Source organism: Vigna umbellata, chromosome 9 (genome assembly GCF_029865625.1).
Source record: "Vigna umbellata cultivar VRB3 chromosome 9, Vumbellata_1.0, whole genome shotgun sequence".
NCBI classification, from domain to species: Eukaryota; Viridiplantae; Streptophyta; class Magnoliopsida; order Fabales; family Fabaceae; genus Vigna; species Vigna umbellata.
In genome coordinates this window covers 23,448,332-23,472,725 of record NC_142173.1, presented here as the reverse complement: position 1 = coordinate 23,472,725, position 24,394 = coordinate 23,448,332, and the positions used below count along the sequence as shown (strand labels likewise).

Sequence of the window (24,394 nt, the reverse complement as noted above, 5' to 3'; positions counted from 1 at the left end):
GAGGTGCATGAGTATTCGCTGGTCAGGCCCAGTTCTCTCTTTTTTTTATTTTATTTTGTTTGCAGAGTGGGCTTAAGCCCGAACGAAAATGGGGTGTGAAACATGAAACCGGGGTGCAGATAAAGTTCCTTTTAGTTTTATTTTTTTTTTGGCCCAAAATATCTTCAGCACATTAGGGGTTCATTTCCCTTCTCTTCATTCTTCCATTTTCATTCTTCCATCTCCCACAAACACAACCAAATCTCTCTTCTTCCAGCCAAGAAACTCCGGTGAAGGGTCGTCATCTCCGCACACACACTGCTGCCTCGCCATACCGACCACCGCGTGTCGCTGCTTCTCTCTCGAGCCCGTCCGCTCTCTCCGCCATCAGCAACCCAGGGAGAGTTTCGTCTCCGCCGCGCGTCGATCCGGCCATCCAGGACGTCGCCTTCGCCCTCCCTCTCTTCGCTTCTGAGACGATGACCCAAGGAGGGGTTTGCTTCCTCTACACATGCGCCACCACCTCCGCCAAGACCGGCCGCCGCCAGTGCGCCGGTGGCCGCCGCAGATCCTGCCGGTTGCCACGCCAAGCTTCTCCTCTCCTTCTCTTCTACCATAGACGCCGCCACCCAGTCACCCCCTCTCGGACCACGAACCAGGGTCGCACCGGCGATGCGACCCGCCGCCCTCGCCGGAGCTCCTTTCCTCACCGGCGCCACCACTCTCCTTCTTTCATTCTCTCTGAAATTTATTGATTAGTTTGGATGTCTTGTCTTCTGAGATTAAGAACGATGGGTGTCTATTTTGTCTGAAACAGTGGTGGCCTCTTTTCTTTTTTGGAATTAGTCTGATGAACGTTGTAACATAGAAACTTTGAGGGAGTGGACTAAATCTGATAGATTGTGTTACAGGCTGAGGATGACAAAATTTTTGGTGCTTGGCAGGATGGAGCCGTGATTTGGTCTGTTTATTCTGTTTGATACAGGTGGAGGATGATCTTAAAGTGGAAGCTAGCTGCGACCGACATGCGCAGGGTCCAGTGGAGAGAAAAACTATTCCTCTTTTCTATTCTCTCATGAGAGTTGATATGAAAACACCTATGCTGTCTCTGTTTGCTTTTTATTACATGTTTTTCTGGATGCTAATGGGTACTGAAGCTTTGATGTTGGGGGTATGTGCCTATTTGTTATTGTTAACAAAATAGATGAAATTTACAGGCACCGAAACTGCATTTTGGGTGCAGTCCGAATGAACAGGGGTTTTGATTAAGAGAGGAAAACAATATGCATTGATTGAACGCAATTTTATTCGTCTTTCAGCAGGCATAAAGCAGACATACATAGAGCATATAAACGAACATGACCAAAAGAGGTTGAATGTCTGAAGAATTACCTTCGCAGCCTCTAAGAGAAGATAAAACTTTCCTTTTTGTTTTAGTCTCCTTTTCTTTACTGGATTCAATCTCCTTTGCTCTCCTCCGCCGAACTCCTCCTTCAGTAACCAAAATGATCTTGCAGGCAGGCACTGGAAAGTGAAGTGGAGTGGACTGCTCGGTTCATACAACACTCGTTGCTTCTCCTCCCTTTCCTTTGGTCCCCCCGTTTCTCCTTTTTCTTCCTCTGGTTTCGATTCTCTCTTCTTTCCGTTTTTTCTCCTTTCAGTCGTGGTGATGAGCCTCCCCCCTTAGTGTGATTGTCTCCCCCTTTTCAAAACCAAACCCCTTACTTTCTGCTGTACCCCTGAGATCCCCTCTGAGGCCAGATTTCCTTTCTCCCTTTTTTCTTTTTTTTTCATGTTTTCGTGCTTCCATTTTGCAGGTGGCCAAAGTTCGTTCAAAATTTTTTCTTCTTCCATCTATGTTTACACTGTCTGCTTATGAATTTTTAGCAAGAAAAACAAATGACTTTTCACGCTGCCACCCAATAGACACATTCTAAGCATTCACTGTGGTGCTTCAGGAAAGTAACAGAGTTGACCTGAGATTTTACCCCCTTTTTTATTTTTTTTTATTTACCCCTCTTTTATATATATATAAAAAGGTAATCGTTTTCTTAAAAAAAAAAAAAAAAAAAATTATATATATATATATAAAAATAAACAAATAAAAAGGAACGATAAAATAATAATAAAAAAAAATAAAATAAAATAAAAGTAAACTTAAAAGGAACAATAACGAAAAGGAGTAAAAATAGAATAAAATGAAATAAAGGTAAATCCAAGAAATAAGATAAAATAAACAACATAAAAATAAAACCAAATAAAATGAGATAAAAATAAAAACAAAATAAAATACAAACAGGGGAGGAAATAAATAAAACGAAAAAAAAGTAAAAAAAACAAAGGATAAGGGAAAAGAGAAACGAAACAAAATCATCATTTTTCCGTATCAAATTTATCTTTGCACATTTATTTTATTTTATTATCTCTTCTCGACTCTAGATATTTTTTAACTATCCGGACGAAATTGGGTATTAACAGCTGCCCCTCTTTACTTAGAATTTACTGGATAATATGACAAACAAAGTTTTTTATATTATTAGAGTAAAAGATAAGTAAAGAAAGAAACACTAATTTCGTCCGGATTTCAAAATGAACGAGGAACAACAGAGAAGTTTAAACAAAAAAGAACAGGGCAAAGAGAATTGAGGTGTGCAAACCTCATGGAGAGTGTCATAAATTTATGGGTGAATAAGTGAGGTGTAACAACCTCGTGGAGGGTGTAACAACCCTATGAACAAGCGAATGAGGTGTAACAACCTCGTGGAGGGTGTAACAACCCTATGGATGAGTGGATGAGGTGTAACAACCTCGTGGAGGGTGTAACAACCCTATGGATGAATGAATGAGGTGTAACAACCTCGTGGAGGGTGTAACAACCCTATGGACAAGTGAATGAGGTGTAACAACCTCGTGGAGGGTGTAACAACCCTATGGATGAGTGGATGAGGTGTAACAACCTCGTGGAGAGTGTAACAACCCTATGGATGAATGAGTGAGGTATAACAACCTCGTGGAGGGTGTAACAACCCTATGGATGAATGAATGAGGTGTAACAACCTCGTGGAGGGTGTAACAACCCTATGGATGAATGAATGAGGTGTAACAACCTCGTGGAGGGTATAACAACCCTATGGATGAGTGAATGAATGAGGTGTAACAACCTCGTGGAGGGTGTAACAACCCTATGGATGAGTGAATGAGGTGTAACAACCTCGTGGAGGGTGTAACAACCCTATGGATGAGTGAATGAGGTGTAATAACCTCGTGGAGGGTGTAACAACCCTATGGATGAAATGAATGAGGTGTAATAACCTCGTGGAGGGTGTAACAACCCTATGGATGAATGAATGAGGTGTAACAACCTCGTGGAGGGTGTAACAACCCTATGGATGAAATGAATGAGTTTGACGACTGTCCTACAGAAGAACGTCGTCGTAGAAGGAAAACTTGTATTCAAATTTTTGAAACGTTGGTAGATATTGAGCCAAACATTGAAGAGACTTAGAAGCAAAGGTTGTGTTAAACTTTTCGCAATCTCTCTTTCCCCTTAAGGATTTTTCAAACGTTTTTCCTTGCTTCTTATGAAATGTATGATGTAATGTCACGAGGGTGCATGAATGCATAAACACATGAGACCTTTATTTCGTTCTCTTCTCTTGCTCTCCTCCTTCTTTTCTTTCTTTCCGTTTTTTCATTATTTGTTATTATTTTATTTTATTATTTTTTTTGAAAATTCCATGTTTGGAACCCGTTGTCAATATTGTCATCAAACTCGATGTACATTCAAAATGCATTCATTGAAAATAATGTCGAGAAATGGTGAGCCCTTTGATGAAAAGGAAAATAGTGTAACTATTGGTTCAAATTCCCTTTATCGCTTTTTGCCATCCAAACTAGCTTGAACCCGAGAAAGTGCGAGAAATGGTTATGAAAAGTGGATGGCTGAATGACGGTTTGTGAATGATGGTTTTGTGGATGATGGTTTTGTGGATGTCGTTAATATTTCAACAATCAAGGCTTACAAGTCTGCCCCAACTTTGCTGTGCACAATAAGTGTGATTTGGAGAGGTGGACAGGTCTAGGTAGGGAGGAATGCCCTAGTTTGACGATTCTTTCTTGACGGGAAGACTTCACATTATATTTTTTCATTTTTCCTTTATGCTGCTTTTCTCTTCTTCTAGTGATTGTGTCATTCACCACATCATTTCGTTCCAGAGTTAAGTTCATGAGAAAAATCAGGACAAACATTCTTCAGTCGGCGTGGACTTTAATTGGCTTGTACCGTGGCTAAAGGTCAAAGGGTTTTGAAAGAAACGGATAATGAAGGCCCAAATAAGTGTTTGACGGTCGAATTGTCTTAACAAGAATCATCTGCAATGCGTCAAGTCAACTGTCTCTAGGAGTTTGGAACTTCGGGCGTCCTTTTATTTTTCATCATTTTTGTTTTGTTTTTTGTTTTTTGTTGTTTTTGTTTTTTTTTTTTCTTCTCTTTTCTTTGGCTTTCTTTTTTTTCTTCATTCGTCTCGTTGCCTCTACTGTGACCCTTTTTAAAACTTTTCTTTTTTCATTTCTCTTTTCCACAAATCTTCTCTTTGACTTGGATGCCCCTGACGTTCCTTTGGATTGACGTCGATATGCTAATGATTCTTGTTGAGGGTGATGAAGAAAAACAGTTATAACTTACGGCTCAAAGGGGGTGCAACTGGATAAATTTCTTTTATCACTTGAGTGAAGAAAAATGGCCACACGTCATTCTGAAGCTTGCTCGCCCTACTTCCCCCAACCTTAAACCTGAAGTGAAACTCTGCAGCGATTGACAAATCAACTTAATTTTCTTTTTCTTTTTTTTCTCTTTCTTTTTTTCTTATTTTTTCTCTCCGATCGACGGATCATTGGGTACGCGTATCCTGATGAAAACTGCCCCAGTATTATATTCATGACAATCCTCTATTTTAAAGGGGAACGAGAAAGCTAGGGGTTCAAGTAGTATGAATGCAGATGCTTTAGTAGGAAAAGAACACTAGTTACTATGAATCAGGAAAAGACTCAACACTAGCATTTTTCAAAACTTTGTTTGCTTTTGCTTTTCGAAAGTACTATGCCCTCGGCAGACTTTATTGACAACGAATTCAACATGTGTCTTTTTTTTATTTATTTATTATTTTTTTATTTTTTTTTTTACGACATCCCTCAGGAACGAGTTTGTGCTCGATGGATATGCCTGTGATGCTTTAATTATTATCACTTTCTTTTTTCCTTACTTTACTTTAAAACCCAGTGCGACATGAATCGTGTCGAAAGAAAAATCGGAAAAGTTGAATAATGGATAAAACCGTATGGTATTTATTGAATGAAGTAACACAGAATACAACATAATTCAAAAACAGTGTTAATATCCCTTAGTGGCATCCCCTATCGCGGAATCATCATGCGTAAAACTTTTTTACCGCATCAGAATTAACCGGTAAAGGTAACTCCTCTCCATCCATCCTTGTGAGGATTAGTGCCCCTCCAGAGAATGCCTTTTTTACTACAAATGGTCCTTCATAGTTTGGGGTCCACTTGCCTCTGTGATCCTTTTGTATAGGCAAAATCTTCTTTATCACCAGTTCGCCTTCGTGGAACTCCCTTGGGCGCACCTTTTTGTCGAAAGCCTTTTTCATTCTTCTTTGGTACAATTGTCCGTGGCACACCGCTGTTAGTCTCTTTTCTTCAATGAGATTGAGCTGGTCAAACCGAGTTTGAACCCACTCAGCTTCCTCCAATTGGGTTTCCATTAAAACTCGTAGAGATGGGATTTCCACCTCAAATGGAAGTACCGCTTCTGCCATACACGAGCGAGAAAGGTGTTGCCCCAGTTGACGTTCGTACTGATGTACGATATCCATGCAAAGCAAAAGGAAGCATTTCGTGCCAATCTTTATAGGTGACTACCATCTTTTGCACAATTTTCTTGATATTCTTATTAGCAGCCTCTACTGCCCCATTCATCTTTGGACGGTAAGGGGAAGAATTGAGATGATGAATTTTGAACTCCTCACATAATTCCGCCATCATCTGGTTGTTTAGGTTGGTGGCATTATCAGTGATAATCTGGTTAGGTAACCCGTATCTGCAGATCAACTCCTTTTTTATGAATTTGGTCACCACTTTTCTAGTCACGTTGGCATAAGAAGCAGCCTCAACCCACTTGGTGAAGTAATCGATCGCGACTAGTATGAAACGGTGTCCATTTGACGCTTTTGGCTCTATAGCTCCGATAACATCTATTCCCCACATTGAAAATGGCCACGGTGCAGACAACACGTTCAAGGTCGTGGGCGGCACATTGATATTGTCTGCATACATTTGACATTTCTCGCACTTCCTCACGTGTGTACAACAATCATTTTCCATGGTCAACCAGAAGTAACCAGCTCTCAAGATCTTCCTGGCCATTGAATGCCCATTCATATGTGTGCCAAAGGTACCTTCGTGCACTTCTTTCAGTATCATCTCGGCTTCCTTTGCATCCATGCATCTGAGGAGAACCATGTCATGATTTCTCTTGTATAAAATATCCCCATTTAAAATAAAGCTGCCAGCCAACCTCCTTAACGACCTTTTATCGTTTTCAGATGCCTTCTCAGGATATTCTCGGGTCTTAAGATAGTGCTTGATATCAAAATACCAAGGTTTACCATCTACCTCCTCCTCGATGAAATGGCAATATGCTGGCTCTGCATGGCACTTCATTTCAATCATTGGTAATTCTGCATCTTGGTCAACTTCAAACATCGAAGACAAAGTAGCCAAAGCGTCTGCTAATTGATTATCTTCCCGCGGTATGTGGTTAAATGTGATGGCGTCGAAATACTCCATTAATCCCCTGATGTAAGCTTGGTAAGGAATTAATTTCGAATCCCTAGTTTCCCACTCTCCCTTTAACTGGTGGATGACTAAGGCTGAATCTCCATATACATCCAGAATTTTCACTTTGGACTCTATTGCCGCCCGAATACCCATAGCGCAGGCCTCATATTCTGCAATGTTATTTGTGCAATTAAAGCATAATCTTGCCGTCATAGGTAGGTACTGATGCTCTGGAGAGATGAGAACTGCCCCTATGCCATGCCCCATCACATTCGAGGCTCCATCGAATAATAATGTCCACGTTTCTTCGTCTCGGTTTTTTCTACCTTCTTCGAATAGAGCCATGATATCTTCATCGGGAAATTCGGGCTGCATTGGCTGATAATCGCTGATGGGTTGATGAGCCAGGTATTCTGCTAACGCACTCCCCTTGACGGATTTCTGAGTAACATACACGATGTCATATTCTGACAATAGCATTTGCCACCGAGCTATCCTTCCAGTAAGAGCAGGCTTTTCAAAAATGAACTTGATAGGGTCCACCTTGGATATCAACCAGGTTGAGTGACTCAACATGTATTGCCTTAAGCGATGAGCAGCCCACGCCAATGCACAACAAGTTCGTTCTAACGACGAATACCTTTGTTCGCAGTCTGTGAATTTCTTGCTCAAGTAGTATATGGCGTGCTCTTTCTTCCCAGCTTCATCGTGTTGACCCAACACACAACCCATCGACTTATCCAACACAGTCAAATACAAAATAAGTGGTCTTCCTGGCTCAGGTGGACGTAATACGGGAGGGTCTTGCAGGTATCGTTTGATTTTTTCAAAAGCGGCTTGACAGTCCTCGTTCCAAACCACAGCTTGATCCTTTCGTAACAACTTGAACATTGGTTCACACGTAGCGGTTAATTGGGAGATGAATCTAGCAATGTAGTTCAGTCTACCCAAAAACCTCGAACCTCCTTTTCTGTTCTAGGCGCAGGCATTTCTATTATCGCTCGCGCCTTATCAGGATCCACTTCTATCCCCTTTTGGCTAACCACAAAACCCAACAATTTCCCAGATTTCACTCCAAACGTGCATTTGGCGGGGTTTAACCTGAGTTTATACTTTCTCAATCTCTCAAATAATTTTTTCAAGTTGAGAACGTGCTCTTCTTCCGATTCAGACTTTGCAATCATGTCATCCACGTAAACTTCGATTTCCTTGTGCATCATGTCATGAAAAGTGCCACCATCGCCCTTTGATATGTTGCCCCGGCATTCTTGAGCCCAAAGGACATCACCTTATAACAAAAAGTTCCCCACAGCGTGATAAAGGTTGTCTTTTCCATATCTTCTGGCGCCATTTTGATCTGATTATATCCTGAGAAACCATCCATGAATGAAAATAGCGAAAACTTGGCTGTGTTATCGACTAGAGTGTCGATGTGCGGTAGTGGGAAATTGTCTTTTGGACTTGCACGATTCAAATCACGGTAGTCAACGCACATTCGAACTTTACCATCTTTCTTGGGTACTGGTACGATATTCGCCACCCATTGCGGGTATTTCGCCACAGCCAAAAATCCTGCATCAAATTGTTTCTGCACCTCTTCCTTGATTTTCAAAGACATCTCAGGCTTCATTCTCCTTAGTTTCTGTTTGACCGGGAGGCATTCCGGCTTAAGAGGGAGTTTATGCTGCACGATATCGGTATCCAAACCGGGCATATCATTGTACGACCAAGCAAACACGTCCTTAAATTCCTTCAATAGGACACGCAACCTTTCTCTTATTTCCTCTTTCATGGTTGTGCCGATCTTGACTTCTTTTATCTCGTCTTTCTCACCCAAGTTGAGTATTTCGACATCTTCCTGATAGGGTTTTTTTCTTTAGACTCTTGTTCCACTAACCTCATTAGTTCTGGAGAGGGTTCCGAACCATCTTCATAATCATCTTCCGTATCATCGACAGGGTGCTCCAGATTAGGGATATCGACATTGTTATTTTCAAAATATTCATTGTCATATCTGCATTATTTAAGTTTTTGAAAAAAGAATAAATAAACAAAAAAACGATGGAGGAGGCTAAATGAGGATAAACACGATTCAAATATCACACTGAAAGCAAAATAAAAGCGTCAACCCGTAAGTCAGGAATCCTAAAGCCCCGGGTAAAGCGATAGGATCAATTAATATATTACATTTCGTTCGAATTAAACATCACAGGAACACACGAGCCCTAAGTCACGAATCTCGGCTGAACAGCTTTAAATCCACAGTCTTCCAATTGCTGAGCCGCGCATCTGGTGAGCAAGCCCACACGAAGTTCGAGCTTTCAGATCCATCTTCCTCTTCCAAGACCGCTATAAGGCTAGTGTTCACCCATCCAGCGCTGCGAAAACTCTCCTTGATATCACAAATGTGAATCTTCCTCGTCCTTGGTTCCCGTCGTTCTATCCGAGCCAGACTACGCTCCCTCCTTTCCTCGATCAGCCTCTTCTTATCCCCCTTGCTGGGCTTGTACCCTAGGCCATACCTGCTTTTGTTCTCGACCACCTCCAATGGGATGTCCGCCCCTGTCCGTGCTTGCCTAAACCGCTCCCGTACTTATAGCCTTCTTTCAGCATGACCTTGGCCGCCATGATAGAGGCACATGACAGATATGGGTTTACTGGAAATGGTTCCACATAGGTGTTTCCCACGATCTCCAATGATTGGAAAGCTGTCTCGAGAGCTTCCTCGGCTGCTTCTATATAACGGGCAGAGGATGGCCCACTCACAAGGAGATCCTCCTCTCCAGAAACTATCACTAGCTTATCTCCCATGACATATTTCAGTTTCTGGTGCAGTGTGGAAGGTACAACTCCTGCAGAATGGATCCACGGGCGACCCAATAAACAACTATAGGCTGGGAGGATATCCATGACCTGGAAGGTTATTTGAAACACACATGGGCCAATCTGGACCGGCAACTCTATTTCGCCCATGACTTCCCTCTTGCTACCGTCAAACGCCCTCACAATCATTGAGCTTGGCCTCATATGCATTCCGTCACAGGGTAGCTTCTCCAATGTTGACTTTGGCATGACGTTCAAAGAGGAGCCATTGTCCACCAAGACACGCGCTATGACGTGATCCAGGCATTTCACAGAGACATGAAGAGCCTTGTTATGCCCCCTGCCTTCAATAGGTATCTCCTCATCGGTAAAGGTGAGGTAATTATTAGCAACGATATTGCCAACAATGCCCTCAAACTTGTTCAGAGAAATACCTTGCTCCACATGGGCCTCACTAAGTATCTTCATTAACAACTTCCTGTGAGATGCAGAATGCATGAGCAGTTCTAGCAAGGAGATCCGGGCAGGCATGCGGTTTAGCTGTTCCACCACCTTGTACTCGCTCTGTTGTATGAACTTTAAAAACTCGCAAGCCTCTTCTTCGGATATCTCTCTCTTCTCTCCTTCGTCAGGGGTCTCTTTTTCTTGTACACCCTTCCCTTTCAAGAACTCCTTAGCTTTTGCGGTCATTGTTGCTTCCTTATTGTTGGCTCCCTCTCTTGTCAGCTCTGGTGGTGTAAAGATTCGACCACTTCTCGTCATTCCCCCGATGCCGATATGTTTTCAATGGCCGGGTCAGCACCCTTTCCTTCTCCTAACGCAAATGCCCCATATCTCCAAGGGACAGCTTTCTCATTTTTGTAAGGAAAGGGGGATGGGACACAGATAACCACAGACGGTTTTTCTTCAGTCATCGGTGCAGGAGTGGTTCTACTGAAACGTATCACCAGCGGTTCCGGTAGAGTTACATCAGATTCCCCACCAGTTTGTGCAAACACTTCTTCCTCTTTATCCTCGCGGCATACTTGCATCAAACTTCTGTCAAGCAGGTCTTGCAGAATATCTTCTAATTCAATACACTCTTCAATAGAGTGCTCAGCATCTGGATGAAGTGCACATGATGTACCCATATCATAATCACCTTTCACTAGGCCCACTTTTAACAACGCCTCGAAAATAAACCTCCTAGAACTCCGGATTTCACTCACATCCCTTATCAACTCCTGTTTTCCGGCCTCGATGGCGTTCGTCGAGGTACTCCCATGCCCGGACAATGGGTTATCCTCGATGCTAGGCTTATCTTCTTGAAACTTTAGCCAACCAGAGTCGATTAGAGCCTGTATCTTATACTTGAAAGCCACACACCGCTCGGTTGAGTGACCAATGCCTCCTCCATGGTAACTACACTTGGCATCTGCATCATAACCCCTTGGGTATGGAGGTTGTACAGGCTTCATCGGGCAAATGGCAACCAAACCCTTTTTTACAAGTTGAGGCAACAACTCCGTGTAAGTCATAGGGATGGGGGTGAAATTAACAAATTGATTCTTTCTCGGGTTGGTGTTTTGACCCGCATTGATATTTGGACCCGCGTTTGCCCCGGCCCTCCACGCTTCAGTTGGGACTCGCGGTGGTTGATAATACCCTTGTTGTTGTTGTGGCCTAGTTTGATGATCGAACGAGGCGTTAGCTGCATAGGGGGGTTGGCCTAAGTATGGTCGATAACCATGAGTGGGAGCCTGACCTCTCCACGCAGGCATTATCGAGGCTGCATGCACCTCCCCTTCCTTCTTCTTTCCCGGATTGAAACCGGGTTTTTTGTAGTTTGTAGCTGCGGGCGGGCCATACACAATTTTCCCGTTTTTCAGCCCAATTTCTATCCTTTCGCCAATTATGATGACATCCGCGAAATTGACGGACACGTTCCCCACCATATGTTCATAAAACGGCGGCTGAAGAGTATTTACAAACATTGCCACCATCTCTCTGTCAAACAAAGGTGGCTCAACTTGCGCGGCCAATTCTCTCCACCGTTGGGCATATTCCTTGAAAGTTTCATTGTCTCTCTTCCCCATATTTTGCAACTGCAGACGGTCCGGTGCAACATGCGTGTTGTATACGTATTGTTTCACAAAAGCGTCAGCTAGATCCGCCCAACAACGAATTCTAGAGGGCTCTAAATGGGTATACCAGTTTAACGCCACCCCAGCCAAACTGTCTTGGAAAACGTGGATGAGTAGCGGGTCATCATAGGCGTACGCAGCCATCTTTCTACAATACATGGTCAGATGGCTTTTAGGGCATGTACTACCCTTGTACTTCTCAAACTCCGGCGCCTTGAACTTATGCGGTATTTTCACACCAGGGGCCAAGCTTAGTCTTGCAACATCTCCAAAGCCGTAGCTTTCCACCCCTTCAATGGCCCTCAATCTTTCCTCAAGAATCTCCAGCCTGCCTTTAGCTCCTTCAAGGTCACTGATTCTCCCATGCACTGCGGTTTGCGATGCGGCCCTAGCTGAAGATTCATGATTAGCGACCACGTACGGCATTGCAGTTACTCGTGTCCCTTCAACTGTGTTTGTTTCGTTCCCTTGTGCACTCACCATGGGAGCTGACACGGAGACGGGTCCCTGAGTGCCGATTGGCGGTACATTGACAGTTGTGGGAAAGGAGAAAGATGCATGCTCTGTTTCTAAGTATTCTCCTACGGGAGGAGTGTAACCTGGGGGTAACCCATATGGCGGGAAAGGTATCGATTGGCTGGCGGTGTTCAACAACGGGGGATAAAAATGGGCATTTCCTCCGATCTGTGCGGACGAAGACTCTGCAGTAGTCTTCAAGGATTCAAGGGCAGCCAAGATCTGGCCAACCTGGTCTTTCAACTGGCTAACTTCGGCTTTGATGGATTCTTGCGACTCCTCCCAGCTTTCCATTATCCTTGAATTGGCTCGAGTCCTGTAGGGATGTCGCGGAAAATTGGCCGTTGTTTTCCTCACTTGTACTGTTTTAGTTTATTTGATTACTTTAATTAGATGAGAAGACATAAAGAAAACATGATGCATGTTGGTAACAGGTGGAAATCACAAGACCACGATGACATCACTGATGGAAATCAATACAAGTTGATACCAGACAAACCTTCCATATCTTTCATTAAAATACTCAGTTCAATACATCGCATAAAGAAAACGAGACACAAGGATCTCAAAATACATCACGCTCGAGCTCGAGCGATAAAGGATTTCATCTCGCCTACCAACCATTTACAATGATTAACAAAAAGTTTTATCTCTTCCGGCGGGCTATAAAAATGAATACTCGCTTCGGCGTCCAACACCATCTTGGGGATGTCTTCAATTGCTTCGTTTGCCAAGGCCGCCAATTGGGAGAAACTTTCCTTCCAATGTCTCGCAACCACTTCTTGCTCGGCGATGTGATCCTCCATTCGCTTTACCAAAGCCTGATGCCTTTCTTCGAACTCCGTCGACCTCCACCTTTCCTCCTGCTCCTCAATGTACTCCTCCATTTGTTTTATCATGGTTCGATGCTCTTCTTCTGCTTCTGCTAGCTTCCAACGCTCCTGGCTCATATCTGACTCAAAAGACACGGCCATTTCTTTCATCTCGTGCCCCGCTTTTTCTACCTGAACCTGCGCTTCTCTTAGTCTTTTCAGGGCCTCTCGCTTATCTCTTTTGGCTTCTTCGTAGAGGTGCTTCCACTGTTTTCCCTCTTCTAACGCCGCATTCTTCTCCTTCACTCTCATGGCGAGCTCCTTGCTTGCAGCTGCAAGATCTTGTTTCAGTCGGAATGTATAATCTCTTTCGGCTTTCTGACTTCTGACAATTTCTTCATAGGCCTGTGCTTTTTCTTCTTTATCATTCCTCATATCAACGAAATCGTTGCGCGCAGCTTGTAATTCCTTTCTCAACCTAGCATTCTTCTCCCTCAGTTTTTCCATCTCTATTTTCAACCCCTTCACCTCTTCGCTCTCTAGGTCTTGGCAGGACCCTTCATCAACTGGCTGATCGCTGATTGGCTTGAAAGGCAGTTTGACTTCCTTTACCCTTTCCAGGATCCAGGTATGATAACTAACTTTGTCGTCCACCACTCCCAACCTTAAATCCTTTTCAGCTCGCATAATGTTTTCCCAAGCACTTCTAACTTTCCTCAACGTTTCGGTGAGGTGCCCATCCTCATAATAGACGAACAATGTCGTAAGGTAGTCCGGTGAAGGTGCCCCTTTCATGGGATTTCCGAATTGCCTTTGAACCAAGACAGGGTTATAATTGATGCAATATCGGGTACCTATGAGGGGTACATTGGGAAAGTTGCCACAATGATGGATGGAGGGCTTAATCCCAAGCCAAGGAAGACGCCATTTTACTTTTCCACCATTCAAGCCAGCAAAGAATTGGGCCCACTCGTTTCCTCCTTTGTCCTTGGGCCCTTGGTGTGAAGGATCTCCCGATAGACACCTGACACTAACCGCCCCCTTACATACGCGCGCAGTCATCCACTCATACAGTGCCGGCAAACAACAAAGAATTTTCTTCCCCTTTCTTTCATGGCAAAAACTCAAGGTCCCATAAACATCTGCGACGACTGCTGTCACAGGGTTTTCTGATCTCGTCTTTCTTGCCACGAAGACATCTATCGCGGCATAATCCACAAAGTCCTCTACTTTGGGAAACAACATGACGCCATACACGGTAAGGGCTAACACGTCCATAAAAGTCTCCCACTCTTCCCCATCAGCTAGATGGTGCAAGTGCTGTTCCAAATATCCTTGCGTCAGTCCGCGCACTTGATTCCTAGTCACCAACCTGTCTTCAAGTTCCTCGGGATGTACCTTCATTATGGCGGCGATGGTAGGGATGGAGGCGTGATGCTCCAAGTGTTGATACGGAGTGGTACCCTCTAGCGGCAATCCCAGGATGTGCTCAAACTCCTCTATAGTTGGCGCCAGCTGAAAATCTTGAAAGGTGAAGCATCTTAGCGGAGAGTCGTAATACTGTGCCAGGGCTGTGATAGCAGGCAACTGTACTTCTACCTCCATTAAATCCAACAGATTCCCATACTTCTTCTTGAAGTTTTCTCTCTTTATGGTCCTTAACCTTTTGCCTAAGTCTATCAACCCTGTCAAGTTCCCACTATGAGTCCTCAGGCGAGATTTTTTTCTTAACACGGCAGAGTCGGTCTGTTGTGTAGCACCAGATCTTGCATCAACTTCCATCTTGTACGAGATCAAGCGAATGCCTGTGATTTCCCCCTAAAACCAGCATGTTACCAAATGACGAATGAACATGATGCATGAAAATATAGTGAAGTAAAACAACATGGTTAACAAAAATGTATGCATGGTATGAGAATGCAAAGTCATTATTTTCAAAAAAAGAACAAACAGAGTGAGGGTTACAGGAATGCACATTTCTCCCTTTGTGCTCTAATAAAGGTTCAACGCTTCAGATTGAAAGTCAAGTACATGCAACCTCACAAGGATGGCTCTCTGAACCTAAAGGTCGATGGTCACTAGAGCTATGGCCCTTTTCATTGCTTCTCCACAACAGTCAGAGTAATCAACTAGATGTGGAGACACAAATGAAGAGAACAGACTCTAGCTGGAGTTCTCACGATAGCCAGACAGGAAGTACATCCCAGAATGACACCGCTACACAACTCCTCTAATTCTAAGTTACGCTCAGACCCGGGTATAGGGCCCCACTCATGATATGCACAAAGTGTGTGTGTGAAAGGAGAATGCAATGCATACCCAAACCCTCACCTGCAAAACAACCAGAAAAATTCCCAGGCAGATATAAACATATTGTCTACCCTAGGGTTCAATATCCAACAAACAAATTTATTCACATGCGATTATTCAAATATCCAAGACAGATAAAGAAAAAGGGAAGAAAAACATAAAGAAAAACCACATTGAATTCGCGCATATAGTTAAATGGCTTGACTCTCTAAAAAAAGTCCCCAGTGAAGTCGCCATCTGTCGCAACCGGAATCGCGACGGGACGACGATCCAAAAAAGGAACGGTTTTTGAAAAGAGATTTTGGAGTCGCCACCATAGTTTATTTTGGAAAACTACGGAAAAACCATAAAAAGAATAAGGCATGGTCTACAAGAACCAGATTCTGGTTTCGGGAGTCGGTTACGTGTAGGGAAGGTATTAGCACCCTACAACGCCTGCCCTAAGGCAGTACCTTTAACTAAATATGCGAATATGATGTGGTTTTCAAAATGTTTAACTATCCCCTAAAATAAAACTCTAAAGAAACAAAATATATTTTTTTAATTTTTTGGGCCCGACAAGGATTGACCTTGCTCCTACGTATTCTCATTCAGAATGAGAAATCAGGGTTACGTAGTTCTTTTGAAACTGTTTGAGAAGTTTGTTTGAAAATTTGTTTTGAAATGATTTTGGATTTTTGGGAAGTGAACCTGACAAGGACTAGCCTTGCTCCTACGTATCTCCACTTTTGATAGAGAATCAAGGATCACGTAGTTCTGGTTAGAAATTGTCTGTTGCTTTGAAATTGTTGATGTTTTTAGTTTTTTTGAAAATTTTATATATATTTTTTTTGATATTTTTATAAAATAAACGGAAAAGGTATTTAGCACAAGGACGATGCGTGCGATCACACGTGTGCTCAACCTTTAAAATATTTTTCGTAATTTTATCTAAGAAGGAAGAAAAGGTTTTAGCACAAGGACGACGCGAGCGGTCACACGTGTGCTTAACCTTTAAAACGTATTTTTGTAATTTTATAAGGAAGAAGAAAAGGTTATTAGCACAAGGACGACGCGAGCGGTCACACGTGTGCTTAACCTTTAAAACGTATTTTTTGTAATTTTATAAGGAAGAAGAAAAGGTTATTAGCACAAGGACGACGCGAGCGGTCACACGTGTGCTTAAACCTTTAAACGTATTTTTTGTAATTTTATAAGGAAGAAGAAAAGGTTATTAGCACAAGGACGACGCGAGCGGTCACACGTGTGCTTAAACCTTTAAACGTATTTTGCAATTTTTATAAGAAAGAAGAAAAGGTTTTTAGCACAAGGACGACGCGAGTGGTCACACGTGTGCCTTAATCTTTAGACGTATTTTTTGTAATTTTTTTTTTAGAAGAGAAGAAGAAAAGGTTCTAACACAAGGACGATGCGTGCGATCACACGTGTGCTTAACCTTTAAAACGTATTTTTTTTGTAATTTTATAAGGAAGAGGAAAAGGTTTTTAGCACAAGGACGACGCGAGCGGTCACACGTGTGCCTTAACCTTTAGACGTATTTTTGTAATTTTTTAGAAGAGAAGAAGAAAAGGTTCTAACACAAGGACGATGCGCGCGATCACACGTGTGCTTAACCTTTAAAACGTATTTTTTGTAATTTTATAAGGAAGAAGAAAAGGTTATTAGCACAAGGACGACGCGAGCGGTCACACGTGTGCTTAAACCTTTTAAAATATGTTTGTAAATTTTGTATATATATATATAGATATTTTATTTTTTATGTATTATTAAATATGCATTTTAAAATAAATAGATATTTAGAATAAAAAATAAAATAAAATAAAAAACAAAAAAAACAATAACAACAATAATAAAAAAAAAAACAAATAGAATAAGATAAATAAGGAAAAAGAAAAAAAAAATAAATAAATAAATAAAGAAAAGCAAATAAATAAATAAGTAATAAAAATAAAACAAATAGTAGGGGGTGCCTAAATAAGAAACTGGGGTGTCTAAACTATTTTTTCCATGTAGATGGACTGGGCCAAAACCCAAGCAGACAGGAGGTGTGGGAGTGAGAAACGGAGACTGCGGGGGAAAATTATTCTCGGGCTTGGCCCAGCACTGGCCCGGGGTGTATGGGGGTGCGCGGGTGAAAAGCGGGAGGTGCATGAGTATTCGCTGGTCAGGCCCAGTTCTCTCTTTTTTTTATTTTATTTTGTTTGCAGAGTGGGCTTAAGCCCGAACGAAAATGGGGTGTGAAACATGAAACCGGGGTGCAGATAAAGTTCCTTTTAGTTTTATTTTTTTTTTGGCCCAAAATATCTTCAGCACATTAGGGGTTCATTTCCCTTCTCTTCATTCTTCCATTTTCATTCTTCCATCTCCCACAAACACAACCAAATCTCTCTTCTTCCAGCCAAGAAACTCCGGTGAAGGGTCGTCATCTCCGCACACACACTGCTGCCTCGCCATACCGACCACCGCGTGTCGCTGCTTCTCTCTCGAGCCCGTCCGCTCTCTCCGCCATCAGCAACCCAGGGAGAGTTTCGTCTCCGCCGCGCGTCGATCCGGCCATCCAGGACGTCGCCTTCGCCCTCCCTCTCTTCGCTTCTGAGACGATGACCCAAGGAGGGGTTTGCTTCCTCTACACATGCGCCACCACCTCCGCCAAGACCGGCCGCCGCCAGTGCGCCGGTGGCCGCCGCAGATCCTGCCGGTTGCCACGCCAAGCTTCTCCTCTCCTTCTCTTCTACCATAGACGCCGCCACCCAGTCACCCCCTCTCGGACCACGAACCAGGGTCGCACCGGCGATGCGACCCGCCGCCCTCGCCGGAGCTCCTTTCCTCACCGGCGCCACCACTCTCCTTCTTTCATTCTCTCTGAAATTTATTGATTAGTTTGGATGTCTTGTCTTCTGAGATTAAGAACGATGGGTGTCTATTTTGTCTGAAACAGTGGTGGCCTCTTTTCTTTTTTGGAATTAGTCTGATGAACGTTGTAACATAGAAACTTTGAGGGAGTGGACTAAATCTGATAGATTGTGTTACAGGCTGAGGATGACAAAATTTTTGGTGCTTGGCAGGATGGAGCCGTGATTTGGTCTGTTTATTCTGTTTGATACAGGTGGAGGATGATCTTAAAGTGGAAGCTAGCTGCGACCGACATGCGCAGGGTCCAGTGGAGAGAAAAACTATTCCTCTTTTCTATTCTCTCATGAGAGTTGATATGAAAACACCTATGCTGTCTCTGTTTGCTTTTTATTACATGTTTTTCTGGATGCTAATGGGTACTGAAGCTTTGATGTTGGGGGTATGTGCCTATTTGTTATTGTTAACAAAATAGATGAAATTTACAGGCACCGAAACTGCATTTTGGGTGCAGTCCGAATGAACAGGGGTTTTGATTAAGAGAGGAAAACAATATGCATTGATTGAACGCAATTTTATTCGTCTTTCAGCAGGCATAAAGCAGACATACATAGAGCATATAAACGAACATGACCAAAAGAGGTTGAATGTCTGAAGAATTACCTTCGCAGCCTCTAAGAGAAGATAAAACTTTCCTTTTTGTTTTAGTCTCCTTTTCTTTACTGGATTCAATCTCCTTTGCTCTCCTCCGCCGAACTCCTCCTTCAGTAACCAAAATGATCTTGCAGGCAGGCACTGGAAAGTGAAGTGGAGTGGACTGCTCGGTTCATACAACACTCGTTGCTTCTCCTCCCTTTCCTTTGGTCCCCCCGTTTCTCCTTTTTCTTCCTCTGGTTTCGATTCTCTCTTCTTTCCGTTTTTTCTCCTTTCAGTCGTGGTGATGAGCCCCCCCTTAGTATGATTGTCTCCCCCTTTTCAAAACCAAACCCCTTACTTTCTGCTGTACCCCTGAGATCCCCTCTGAGGCCAGATTTCCTTTCTCCCTTTTTTCTTTTTTTTTCATGTTTTCGTGCTTCCATTTTGCAGGTGGCCAAAGTTCGTTCAAAATTTTTTCTTCTTCCATCTATGTTTACACTGTCTGCTTATGAATTTTTAGCAAGAAAAACAAATGACTTTTCACGCTGCCACCCAATAGACACATTCTAAGCATTCACTGTGGTGCTTCAGGAAAGTAACAGAGTTGACCTGAGATTTTACCCCCTTTTTTATTTTTTTTTATTTACCCCTCTTTTATATATATATAAAAAGGTAATCGTTTTCTTAAAAAAAAAAAAAAAAAAATTATATATATATATATATAAAAATAAAACAAATAAAAAGGAACGACAAAATAATAATAAAAAAAAATAAAATAAAATAAAAGTAAACTTAAAAGGAACAATAACGAAAAGGAGTAAAAATAGAATAAAATGAAATAAAGGTAAATCCAAGAAATAAGATAAAATAAACAACATAAAAATAAAACCAAATAAAATGAGATAAAAATAAAAACAAAATAAAATACAAACAGGGGAGGAAATAAATAAAACGAAAAAAAGTAAAAAAAACAAAGGATAAGGGAAAAGAGAAACGAAACAAAATCATCATTTTTCCGTATCAAATTTATCTTTGCACATTTATTTTATTTTATTATCTCTTCTCGACTCTAGATATTTTTTAACTATCCGGACGAAATTGGGTATTAACAGGTATGTATTGTGAATTATGTTTGAAGGTGGATGTTTGTATATAATTGAGAATTATTATGAGTTCAATTACAAATAAAAGTATGTGATTCAAAGGGGTGAATGTAAGTTCAGTGTAGAATCTCTTGGTGAGGTTCTAGGTTGTTTAGAATGATTGTAGGAAACTCAGTCTTGGGGGTTTTCCTGAAACTCCAATGGTCTTTCATTCTCAAGTAAAGAGGATTGAACCATGTGGTGAGGAGTAGCAGGAGGTCTTAGTCTTGGGGGCTTCCAGTATGCCTCAAGGCCCGGAACAGACTAACCTCGTGAGAGTGGTAGGGTGAAACCCATTGGCAATGGCTTTGCAAAGTAGTAGAGGCCACCACGAGTGCATAACCCGCCATAGCTCGGCAATCATTCTAACTTCGGACGATAAAATCTAGGTCATAACATGTTAGGATGTCTGAACTAGTTTATCTTGTTTAAATAATTACATGAATGTGTTATGTGATACAATTGTATGAATTCTTTTATATCTAGCTTACCTTTGCTTTTTTGTTGTCTGTCCTTATATGTTTTTTTTACGATGATCCCCTGATTGGTGTGAGTTTAAGGAGATATTTGTTTCAGTTACTTCAGAGTTAGGTGATCGAGGGGATTCAATAAAGAAATCGGACGAATCTACAGGTGTAGATATTGTCTTTTGTAGATTTAGTTCTTATATTTGTTAATTTATAGTATATGTAACATTCATTTTAGTAGTGTTTTACTGTTAAAAATGGGATGTCACATTATGTGGGCAATTAACTAATATCAGTAAAACAAACATCAACGTCCGTACTTAAACCTGAAAGAAAAACCTACATTGTTATTTGGTATTATAATTACCAGGGTCTGAACGGAATTGTCATTCCGAATAAACAATTTTCAATGCATTCCCAAACTAACGTTTCCGTCAGAAAGATAGATACCTATTGAATATTTCCATTGTTTATAACGCCACAATTATAGCCTCCAAATCTGTGGCAAGTGAATGAACCTCACTTTTTCAGGACCAACAAGGAAATATTACTACAAGTACGTTCCAGAGGATTCAATCTATTTGTTAATAATTGGATTTACAATGGAGATATACAATCTTTTCATTTTCATAGAAGAATTTTTTTAGTATTCTTATATATAACATAAATACATACATACATACATATATATATATATATATATATATATATATATATATATATATAATATTTATGAACGTATATATATAGCAGCAATTAATGGCTTCCATTGGGTATAGAAATATTGGTTTGCTTTTATGCCATTGGAAAGTTTGCAATAAAGCATTAACCAACATTCTTTCTAGTTGAGAGTGTTATCCTTCATGAACAACACAAGCTCTCTCATTTTCCCTGTTCGTAAGATCTCAATATATTATCACAAGTTGTGGTTCGACGAGTAGATCGGATCCTATTGAAGCCATGATGTTTATTACTGAAACAGAAGAAGTGTAGAAGGAGAATCATAAGGCAGTTTCCTGGATGAATAAGATTGACGAAAGGGTTTTAGATTGTTTTGAGAAATAGTGTGTGATTCTGAAGGAATGGCGATAGAGAGATCAAGGTTTAAATCCGGAAGGGCATATGATGACTGAGCCTCGCCACTTGCATCGTCTGAGACATCACCATAAACATGACGAGGTGATTTACATGGCTTGTTCTTTTCAACGACTTTCGTGCCAAAAGGTTCTGAGGCATCTTCAGACATGGGTGGATTCTGAAGGAAAGGGACTTTATGATCTAATCGATGATTATTTGGATCAATGCCTTTGCTAATTAGCTTTCTTTTTATATGAGAATTCCAATAGTTCTTCACTTCGTTATCTGTACGACCAGGCAATCTCCCTGCTATAAGTGACCACCTGTATGAGTCAATATTAAAAGATTAATTATTTTTCTTACTTTATAAGTCCAACTAATAGAAACCTTTTCAGCAATACGTTGGAAAAAGTTGGCTTTAATTTCCATTTATATTCCTCAATGATGATTACTCAATGATGATATAATGTTGCTCAGTACACATATATGATCAAATTTTTTTCATTCTTATACACTCACAAACACATTTAAAAAAGTGGGTTCATGGTGTTTTCAGAACTAAATTCGCACCGGTTGCCAAGTAGCGCATGAAGCTTAATGATGAGATCTTCTTCATCTTCAGCAAAGTTGCCTCTTTTAAGGTCTGGCCTTAGATAGTTTATCCATCTCAGTCTACAACTTTTGCCACACCGAAGTAAACCTATGATCATGAAAAAAAGTGCATGAGGTGAAATGTATATTATATATAATTTGTTACAGTTTGGATATATTAATTTATTCCATACCTGCAGCCTGAGGGAGTGTACGCCAACAAACCTCACCGTGTTTGTTGATATAATCTATGAGTTTTTGGTCTTCTTGTTTGGACCAAGCTCCTTTGTTCAAGTCTTTGATATCAGAAGCAGGTTTCCTCATTGTTTCTACGTTTACTGGGGTTTACCTGAAAGAGAAAAGGAAGCTACAAAGGGAAGAACCGAGGTGGGATAAGGTAAAGAAAGAGAAAGAGAAAGAGAAAGAGAAATATGCATTTGCAGGAGAGAGGAGAGGAATGGAAGGAGTGAGGAGATGAAAGGTGGGAATATATAGTATGGGTTGGTTGGTTGGTTGGTTGGAATTAAGGAAGTGTATGTAGTTGACTTGGACCGGTGGTTTTGCTCATACATGACTGCGTGGTTCATGCGTGATTCACAACACACCTTCAGACATAGAGAGAGCAATGACACCACTGTTTGGGAAAAGGGGAGAATCAATTGGTGGTGTTCTTTATCCTTTCTTCCCAAATTTAGAGGATATGACATACGGTTGGTCTTAATGTGATTGCCGGTGAGGTTGATTTATTGCATCTAACTTACTGTCAGATATTTGGTCCACAGCAACTAGATTAGGGCTCAGTTGTTCGGAGAAGAGATGGTGGAGTAAATATTATACACTTCCTACAGTACCAACTTGGTTTTACACTCAATAATTGAATCACTTTCACTTCAACACTTACTACTACATCTAATTCTGAGAAACAAACAAAGAGTTTTCAATGTACAACAATGGTTATAATATATCAGTTTTATTTAATTATATTTTGAAAATCTGTTCTGAGATTATTTAACTCATATATCTTGAATGGTTTGTTTAGCATATAGTAGAGAAAGGGAAAGTCAATGTTTTGTCATTTAGGTGTTTTGGATTAAAAAAATTGTAGAAGCAGGTGGTACAATAGAAGTAGTGTATGGAAAAGGTACAAGAGTAGAAAGGAGAAAGGGGTAAGTTGGCTGTGTGTGTCACACTTTACAGTGTTGACTGTTAGATTTCTCTTGCTCATTTTTGTTGTTCTGCTTTGACGAAACAGGATTAAAAGGTGGGTGTGGATGTTCGATGGCACAAGCTAGATTTTCTCTTCTTTTATGTTTCTATGCCAAAATTCGATTATAACTCCCTTCTTAAAAAGTTTAGTGGGTGATCTTCCCTAACAGACACATTTATAGCTCCTCGTGTCTGTGGCAAATGCTTCACATTTTCTCCTTTTGCCACACTCATAGCTCTTTACTATATCCATCTCTTTCTCTATACCTAAAACTCTCATTCATTTATCAGTTGATTCGTGTAAGTAATAACTTAAAGATGATAATGGCAGGTTATGGAAAACGGTTTAATCACAAAATAAACTAAGTTTCAAAGCCTCGTAGGTGTTAATTCTCACTATAAAATGAGTTTTTACTGAGAACTTATTTTATCATAAAAAATTAAAATTATAAAGTAGACTATAAAAGTTATTATAAAGTAGACTATTAATTCTCACTATATATGCTGGTATATTTTTTTATCAACCATTATACTTTTAATAATTTTGTATAAAAAAGTTAACTTTCTTGATCCCATCATTATGTTGTTATTTTATATTAAGATTTTTCATGTCAAATTCTATTAAAATTAAATAAAAATAATAAATTAATCATATTTTAATATATTTATATTACATTAATTTTTTTTTATATAAATAAGAAAGGAAAGTGTAATATTGATGATAAATCATTTTATGAAAAGTATTATAGGATTAATAAAATTTAATATATTTAATTAATTAATGTATATTTAGTTTTCCTTGTAAATAAGAACGGAAACAGTAATATTAATAGTGAGAGAACTCTTTTATAACAAGATGTATTTTAATGATAAAAATTTTATTGGTTAGTATATATCTTGGAAGAAGAAATCAAGCTGTCTTTAATGTTTTATTTTTATCGTATATTTAATGTAAGAGTTATACCATGAAAGTATAATTTCATTTTATATAAGATTACTACACTATTTTC

The 24,394-nt window shown here is 40.7% G+C and overlaps 2 protein-coding genes across 2 annotated transcripts; both read right to left on the bottom strand.

Moving 5' to 3' along the window:
* Window positions 1-10,412: 10,412 nt before the first annotated feature.
* On the bottom strand, window positions 10,413-12,587 carry LOC148192959 (uncharacterized). Its single transcript, XM_088099322.1, has one exon. The coding sequence runs from the start codon at window positions 12,585-12,587 to the stop codon at window positions 10,413-10,415; it is 2,175 nt and encodes a 724-aa protein (XP_087955448.1).
* Window positions 12,588-21,266: 8,679 nt separating this feature from the next.
* Window positions 21,267-22,630, bottom strand: LOC124840873 (transcription factor MYB3-like). The gene is made up of 3 exons (XM_047317004.2): window positions 22,373-22,630; window positions 22,158-22,287; window positions 21,267-21,910 (listed from the first exon to the last, which is right to left on the bottom strand). The coding sequence occupies exons 1-3, from the start codon at window positions 22,500-22,502 to the stop codon at window positions 21,481-21,483; spliced, it is 690 nt and encodes a 229-aa protein (XP_047172960.1). The 5' UTR covers window positions 22,503-22,630; the 3' UTR covers window positions 21,267-21,480.
* Window positions 22,631-24,394: the final 1,764 nt, after the last annotated feature.

Bases quoted from the DNA above. Each gene is read 5' to 3' on its own strand.
- LOC124840873 (XM_047317004.2), bottom strand. From the start codon at position 22,502: ATGAGGAAACCTGCTTCTGATATCAAAGACTTGAACAAAGGAGCTTGG. The intron at 22,288-22,372 runs GTATGGAATAAA...TCATGATCATAG, and splicing joins TACACTCCCTCAGGCTGCAG to GTTTACTTCGGTGTGGCAAA. The intron at 21,911-22,157 runs GTGCGAATTTAG...TGACTCATACAG, and splicing joins CATGCGCTACTTGGCAACCG to GTGGTCACTTATAGCAGGGA.
- LOC148192959 (XM_088099322.1), bottom strand. From the start codon at position 12,587: ATGGAAAGCTGGGAGGAGTCGCAAGAATCCATCAAAGCCGAAGTTAGC.